This window comes from Sabethes cyaneus, chromosome 3 (assembly GCF_943734655.1).
Source record: "Sabethes cyaneus chromosome 3, idSabCyanKW18_F2, whole genome shotgun sequence".
Classification (NCBI taxonomy): Eukaryota; Metazoa; Arthropoda; class Insecta; order Diptera; family Culicidae; genus Sabethes; species Sabethes cyaneus.
Window position 1 is genome coordinate 79,421,818 of NC_071355.1, and position 8,077 is coordinate 79,429,894.

Genomic DNA, 8,077 nt, shown 5'->3' on the forward strand with positions numbered 1-8,077 from the left:
AAAATGCTTTTCGTTGATTCGTGGATTATGTGCAGGATCACTTGAAGTGAAAGTTAATTATTTCAGAATCTGATGAGAAACGTTCTTGGAATCATGGTGCAGTGCTATTTCAAAATCCATATGCTGAAACACTTTAATAGAACGTGCATTTTGGTTTCAGTGTAATGCGTAAATGATTACAAAAGTAATCTCGGATTACTACGCACTTATGCGCCTTACTGGAAACCCCTTGGGAATTTTAGTCGATCAGACTTTATACCTTTATAGGGCTTAAGATGACAGTCACCCAAACTTTACCGTTATAGGGCTTCAGGTGTCATCGGCCTTTTGTCAACCAGCAACCTCAAGAAAGTAAAATGTTTTTGTTTACGTTTTGAACCGAGCTTTTCAGTAAAATTTCGTTTCGTTACAATTCAAATAACATACAATGCCTCCTAAAAAGGAATCTAAAGGCGCAGCTAAAAACGTACCAGCCAAAGGAGGAGGAAAGAAAAATACTGACGAGGGTGAGAAATTTACAAAATTATCGTTTTATCGATGTTTTTACTTCTGGCTTCATGTTTACAGCTGCCGGCAAAGAGAAAAAAGGTGGCAATGCGGTTAAAGTACGACATATTCTGTGTGAGAAGCAAGGTAAAATATTAGAAGCATTGGAAAAACTAAAGGAAGGACAGAGTTTTAACGTAGTGGCTACTAACTATAGCGAAGATAAGGCTAGGCAAGGAGGTGACCTCGGATGGCAAATTCGCGGGTCAATGGTAGGCGCATTTCAGGACGCTGCATTTGCATTGCCAATTTCTACGATAAATGCTCCCAAATACACCGATCCACCTATAAAAACAAAATTTGGCTACCATATTATAATGGTCGAAGGAAAGAAATAAACGTTAAATGTCCAAACTTACAATAAATTATTGTATTAGAAAATTTTTTTGAACACACTTTTCCTACTACCCTCAATGGATTTAATCCATTCTCCTGTCCGATAGAAACAATACGCTACTATGTAAAGTACAACATAGTTGCTTATGCTTTCATAGTAAGTTCTTCTGATATAAATGTAACCAACGTCCTCTCGGGCAAAAAAGAAGAAATTGGACAGCACTGACAAAATAAAAACATGTGTCCCTACGAACGCTCCTAAGCGAGTATTGGTACCAAAAATACTCTTCACAAAACCTTCCAGTACAACACAAATCCAATTTAAAGCGGACCAAATCATTACAAACGTATATAAACCGTGCCAAACATATATGAACACAAATGTAACGGAACTAGCCAATATTTTCCTTGCATTAGAAGAAGTTTTTGTACAAAGCTCTGTGTAGATGTATCTGTAAAGTAGAAAACTGTTAGAAGAACATTTGGCCCTGTATTGAGAGTTACTCACTTGAACAAAAACTCGTATAACCCACGATCGAAGAATTTCCACATGTCAGAGTACAAATGGACCCTTCCAATACAGATAGGTTTCTGTGGCATTTCGAGTCCATCGAATATTCCAAATGCAATTCCAATTCCATAGAATATTACATATTTTATGTAGAAAAATTGACCCATAAGATAGCCTAATCCATATAAAACCCAAAGATTCGTACTTTGTAGAAGCTGCATATAAAAACAATTTAGAATTTTGTAGAGGAAATAGTATTAAAAGATTTACCATTAGATCTAACTGAATAATGTTTATATAGAAAAAATGCTGGCCGATTTCCATCATTAGCGCCCAAAATATACAGGTCGTGAGCTGACAAAATAACTTCTTCAGACGAATTGTTGTATTTTGATTTTCGAGTTTGCATCTGACTTTTTGGCATTCTTTGAATCTATTGTAAATAATTACCGGTCCAAATAACAAAAGTGGGAAATAGAACGAGTATGCAAGAAGGTCAACCAATCGATAGCATTCGCCTTTGCTTTTTGCTGATGTCTTATCCAAGCAAAAGCACGTACATTTGATTACATTCCATGAGATAATTATACTAAATTCTAACAACCTATCGTTGTCGATATCAAGCAGAATGTTGAGTTGATCATAAAAGTAAAGTATTTTAACACTGTTGATGACAGCAATCCACAAAAACGCTTTGATCCATATAAAGCTGACTTTCCCACTCCAGCAACTAATTGTAAAGAATGTTATGTTTTGCAGCATCAAAATAAGCAGGACTTTTACACCGTAGATATATAGAATAGCTGCACAACCAAATCCGAAAATCATCAAAGAAATGTGTTTTATGCGTAAAATGCGTACAGCCTCAAAAAACGCTGAATGAATCACAAAAATGATTGCATTATCAATTGCGTACTTTTTGTAAATTTCCCATTCCCAGTCGTAATCATCTCGACGACGATCTTTGAAAACCGACCAACCTTCCTCAAGGTAGTAAAAGTTCTGCAAGCCATCTAAAATCGAAAAATGCAGTTTTGTAAATATTGTGGCGGATACTTAGTAAATAATATACCTTACCGTTACTAATAGTGAACACTTTATAAAATGAATAACATAAGCAGAACACATAAAAGCCTACGCAAAAACCGGTATCTAAACTTATTTTGATGAAGCCCATGGTGCCACAATCTCTGCTATAAACGAAACTGTTTATTTTGTGTCTGTCGGACTCTGTCGTAAAGATGCAATGTGGTTTACAAAGGTGAGGAAGAAGAAGACATTTGATGGCATAAAGCATTGCACGCAGATGTCAGTGCGTTTTTTTCCTCCCAGGTTTGACAGTGTTGTGGGGTTTGTTTTGATTACTTATTCGTAAAGGGCCAAACAGAATGCTGCGTCAACGCGTCCGTCAGCGTTATTCTGACAGTTTTCCCATGGGTTTACTGTCAAATTGACGCTGACGGATGCGTTGACGCAGCATTCTGTTTGGCCCTTAAGACCCAGAAGCAAAAAACTGCAAAAAGGGCAAAAATATATGTTGTACAGAACTGTTATCATTTTCCTGCTTCGGAAAAGTCGGGTATTTCCGGTTTCCGCAAACAAGTGGTACCAATTACAAGTAATAAACCCACTAGCAATAAAATTAGGTTACGAAGGGAATCAAAACAAAACACACAAAAACGTCAAACCAGAGTTGAGGTTAGGCACCGTGCAAAGGTTTATTAGTAGCGAAAAATCATGAAACGACGTCAAACTATAGTTAGGGTAACCAACCTATTCTGGACCCCATTTGCAGCTGTATATAATTTGGACACTTCCATTTGATTTTGCTGTAAGTGTCCAACTTATGTCCAGCTGCTGATGGGGTCCAAAATACGTTGGTTACCCTAAGTGAAAGTTGTTCGTTTTTTTTCTGTTATCGGCAACGTAAGATAGGAAAAATTCTGACGTTTGATAGTGTTATTTTTTACGATAAATGAAGGAGGGGAAACAACACGCTGCATTCGTCATACTGCGCAGACTGCGCACCATTAAATACATGCGTTGTCTCGTATAAATTTTGTTTCAAAATTTGTTGTCTGCCTCTATTACCACCACTACCGGAGGCAGCTTCAACTGACAGCTGTCGTGACAGGGATGTGTAAGCCACGCAATGAACAAAATTGGCACGAATAAGGTGCATACAGTGTTCTAAGCGACTTACCCTTGCTTTTTGCGCTTCCTTGCATCCAACAAAAAAAAAGTAAAACACCAACTTTGTTTGAGTGCTTACATTTCGGTACCAACTTTTCAACTGATTTTTGTTGAATCAGACAAAATGGAGCGTTTGTGAATTTATCACATTAAACTCTCCTAATGTTTTTCAAATGAATTGGTGCTGTTCGAGTTTATTCCCCGGCCTTTGAGTTAGGTGAATTAAGCAAAATGGACTATTCTTGCATTTCTCACAGTACGGAATGGATGAGTTTTGATTCTTCTGATGTTTTGACAACAGTTAACAGTTCACCGCCTATGAAGGTAAATGAGTTAGTACTATTTAAATGAGTACTATTTAGGTAAACTATTTAATTAGCTTTTACCATGATTTTTGAGGTTAATTGGGTAAATGGACCTTTTCCCAAGGTCTGCACAAAATGGGACTATAACCAATCGATTCCTTGTATTTTCTACATAGGAATATGTCTTGTAAGATTTAGGGTTGCCAAGTGGCCGGTTTTTCCCTTACCATTGGTTGATCTCCACAACATTGCTCATCCAGCAAACTCCACCCCCCCCCCCCCCCTCAACACTTTTTTAAGGCAGGACCGACCGGCCGGTTTTTGTAATTTTCAGACTTGGCAACCCTAGTAAGATTCCAAACTACAGGCTTCAATTAACCTCTCTAAGGTCTACATCATTTTTAGCACCGCAAAACTCACTAAAATGGTGGTAACTTTTTGACGTAGGACTACGTCTTTGTTTACTATACTGGGACTGGGTAGCACTTTGTGAAAACGAAAATAGAAATGTAACGTTTGAATGAAAGATTTCAAATGCTAATAACTACTAAACTACTGAACGAAACTGAACAATTTATATGTCGTTGGATAGATAAAATGACCAGCAATTTTATAGGGGGTAAGAGAGCGATTTTAAGGCGGGCGTAAGAGGGGGGGGGGGGCTCCTATACAAATGAAACACAAATTTCCTCATGACGCGAGAACTAATAAAGTCTTAACGAGTTTTGTTAGGTATGTAGGGGTTTCAGAAGGCAAGAATTTTTTATATGGTAAATTGAGACCTCTCCCCTCTTTAGAAGGGGGGGGGGCACACAAATAATATACAAATTTCCTCATAACTCGAGAACTAATCAAGCAAAAGGAGCTAAAATTGATATGTGGGGTTTTTGGACGCATGAATTTATTTTGAATTTATTTATTTTATGATGGGCTTACCCCTGTGGTAGGAGGATAAGGACTCATGCAAATAAAATAGAAATTGGTCATTCATTACCATTTCAATCTTTATGACGCACACAAGAGATTTTTAAAGGAAATCTCTTTGTCTTAAAAGTTGCAGGCGTTGTACTTATGAACCCCCGTCCACGTAACACTTTTTGTCAATTACCTGATAGTCTGTTCTCGGTGGTTTACATTAGTCTTAGATCTGATGATCTGATATAGTCCTACGTCACCCTTTCGTACAACCCTTAGGGCTGTATACCTTGTAGTTTTTATCTTTCAATATTTTTTTACCAAATTTGGGAAGTTTCCTGAAAATCTTTTCTATTTTCATAATATCTATAGATAGTGGCCATATGTCTTATGGCCCCGAAGTTATTCCGGAGTTCCTTGGGGGACCGCTGGCTTTTTTAGATAAAGTTGCCAAATATTTAAAATTTGTTTGAAACATGTTGATTTTTGTAAATATATCATCGACTGTGAACATACCAGTTACTTTGCCGCAGTTACGAGCCATGGCGCGCACCATCTGGATTCGGGGGGACACTATGAATCCGGAACCGGTTCCCATAAAATGAAATTTCAATATCAGTAAAATATGTCGTGCCGCATATCAAAAAACATCAGCATTCGACAAAATAGCGATTAACGATCATCTCATGTGTCTCAGAGGCCGTATGGTCGATTCCAGGTCCCGTACAAGTTCCTTCGAAATCCGTTCCGTGCTTGAATCAGAAAAGAAACTCTCCCCGGGGCCGGAACCACTCATATGGCCTCTGAGAGACATGAGATGATCGCCAATCGCTATTTTGTCGAATGCTGATGTTTTTTGATATGCGACACGAATCATAGAATTTAAGGCTACAGTGTTACCTGACTCACTGCGAATATGCGTTGTATTCGCGGGATCGTGTTGGTTCGAAAGGTTTCAAAAAATATCGCCCTTGTATCGAAAATATCGTTAATTTTGATCACTAAAAATAACGTACTTAAACGTTATATTGCAAGTGCTAGTAGTACGCATTAATTGTATTGTGAAACTGAATTGTTATTTATGCAAATTTTTACAAGTTAAATGCAATAACAAAAGCACAACTTATAAAAAATCGTTTGTTATCGATATTAGCTGCATATGTGTTATAAACGAATAAAACACATGGTGACGTTTTATTTCAATAACACGCACTGCGAAAGTGAGTCAGGTAAAACAGTAGGCGGGTTAGGCTTCAGGTGTAAATATATTCCCACTGTCTGTTCTGCAGATACAAATGGGGCGGATTATACGGTGAGTGCTTATGGATCAGAAGCTGGCTGGTTCAATTCCCGAAAAAAATACATGCATTTTTAATTAGCTTACTTAAACGAATTTAAGTTATTCGAAATTAAAAATATCGCGTTCGAGACACGTTCACGGCAAAATAAAAATGACGCGTTACATTTTTTAAATTTAAAATATAGATTTTTTCGACTGCATAAAGGTTGATGAGACGTTAATAAAGCGACTGGAAAATCATCGCAAAACTAATTCTCGTTCTAAAAATAGAATTGACAGCATTACGGAAACTGGCTATTTAAAAGCGCGCAAAAGCCTCTTATAAGCGTCGTTGCAGCTTCGAAAGCAGCTAATAACAAGCCCGAAGCTTGCTAAAATCACCAGATTTAGATTTAGATTTAGAGCTGAAAAAAGGTTTTTATTTCTAAACCTAAGGCATGGTTCAGCCACAGGTTGAATAAAATCAGCGTTTGATCAACCTGAAATTGTTACTTGGGTTCCTAGTATTTAATTCTGTTATTCCAGATTCCAGTCCCGGCGATCTTGTAAATATTAGCAGCTTGCCTCCATCCGGTCTGCATCTAGGCGCTTTAACTGCCGCCGCAAACTGAGCTACTAAAAGAGACCAACGGTCGCTTTTAGTAGCTCAGTTTTGCGGCATTTTGAGTAGTTCCTTCGGAGCGAATCAAAATTAAAACATTGCGCTTTTTACTAACATTTTGCGGTTTGCCTGCATCGACACGCGCATGGACTGCTAGCTACAAGATCGACGAACGTTGCACTGTAAGCGTGTAATTTAATAAATTCATCATTGATGGAACTAGGGCTATATAGCAGTTTTTGAACTTAGAAATAGCATAGTTAGAAAACTATTAGGCAATAAACACTTGAGAACCATCTTTTTTGCACCACTCTTAAGAGATCATTTGCTTAATGAGCATTTAATTTTAATATGTACATGAAATAAAACGAAACAAAAAAAATGCAAGGGGCTATAACCATAATTCTGCCAATGAAATTCATGCTTCTAATGTGCATTTTGAACCTTCTGGACCTGATTGATAAAAACCGAATAAATCAAACAAATAACAATGCAATTAAAACATTTCACATTGGCTGCTAAATATGTACTAATTCCCATTGTTCACAAGAAGAGTAGTTTAGAGGCACGTAATATTGTTTATTGCTGGCGTAATGTCTTACGAACAGAGTTGTGAAAATTGTAAGAAATAAATCTAAAAATACATTTTCCGTTTTTTACAGGATTTATGTAATATATAAAGCTAATATGACCTGAACAGGTTTATAATGTAAAATAGAAAGGATTAGCACATTAATTACTATTGAAAAGTATTTCCTAAATTACTACAGTGCTGCGTTTTACCCTGTCATCCTTCAAGTGTACAGTTTCTCAGTAATTAGAACGGCAAAATTAACAGTCAAATTTGGTCAAGGTTAACCTAAAATACTGAGTGCGAGTTCAAAGCTGATTCCTTTGGCTACGTTTCAGAAACGGGATAGGAGTGTGCGATTAATAAAGTGCTGTTTGTGGTACAAAAAGTAATTGACGATATATTTTTCTCAATAAATAGTTTATTTCAAACTCTTAGCCATAAAATATACAAAATATTTTTTTTTCTTATAACTAATCTTACAATTCACTAGAAATATGTACGCTATTATTACTTTTAAAAGCAAAATCGAAACATGTAAAAGTGTACGTGTGTAAAGACTCGGCTTCGGTAAAATCTTACTTCTCTAATATCACATTCCATTTTATTAGTTTTAGAAAGTAATGCGTTTTTTATTAAAAGTTTTGTTTTATCATTTCGTTCTGATTTATAAGCTAAGCTAACGTGATTGTTCGGTTTCCTTAGGTGGCAAACGGTGTTCCACTTCGAAGCCATATTTGGTTGAGTAATGAAAGATACATTAGAAGATAAGTTAATTAAACATGAAAATAAATACAAT

At 36.7% G+C, this 8,077-nt stretch overlaps 2 protein-coding genes across 2 annotated transcripts; one reads left to right on the top strand and one right to left on the bottom strand.

The window, feature by feature from the left end:
* The first annotated feature begins 351 nt into the window (after nucleotides 1-351).
* On the top strand, nucleotides 352-895 carry LOC128742568 (peptidyl-prolyl cis-trans isomerase NIMA-interacting 4). The gene is made up of 2 exons (XM_053838968.1): nucleotides 352-506; nucleotides 568-895. Exons 1-2 carry the CDS (start codon nucleotides 428-430, stop codon nucleotides 882-884), a joined length of 396 nt encoding a protein of 131 aa, XP_053694943.1. The 5' UTR covers nucleotides 352-427; the 3' UTR covers nucleotides 885-895.
* Nucleotides 896-899: 4 nt separating this feature from the next.
* LOC128742567 (protein-cysteine N-palmitoyltransferase Rasp) lies at nucleotides 900-2,570 on the bottom strand. The gene is made up of 4 exons (XM_053838967.1): nucleotides 2,471-2,570; nucleotides 1,664-2,406; nucleotides 1,391-1,608; nucleotides 900-1,334 (listed from the first exon to the last, which is right to left on the bottom strand). The coding sequence occupies exons 1-4, from the start codon at nucleotides 2,568-2,570 to the stop codon at nucleotides 920-922; spliced, it is 1,476 nt and encodes a 491-aa protein (XP_053694942.1). The 3' UTR covers nucleotides 900-919.
* Between the last annotated feature and the right edge of the window lie 5,507 nt (nucleotides 2,571-8,077).

Bases quoted from the DNA above. Each gene is read 5' to 3' on its own strand.
- LOC128742568 (XM_053838968.1), top strand. From the start codon at position 428: ATGCCTCCTAAAAAGGAATCTAAAGGCGCAGCTAAAAACGTACCAGCC. The intron at 507-567 runs GTGAGAAATTTA...TCATGTTTACAG, and splicing joins AAAGAAAAATACTGACGAGG to CTGCCGGCAAAGAGAAAAAA.
- LOC128742567 (XM_053838967.1), bottom strand. From the start codon at position 2,570: ATGGGCTTCATCAAAATAAGTTTAGATACCGGTTTTTGCGTAGGCTTT. The intron at 1,609-1,663 runs GTAAATCTTTTA...TTTTATATGCAG, and splicing joins TTATTCAGTTAGATCTAATG to CTTCTACAAAGTACGAATCT. The intron at 1,335-1,390 runs GTGAGTAACTCT...TCTACTTTACAG, and splicing joins TTATACGAGTTTTTGTTCAA to ATACATCTACACAGAGCTTT.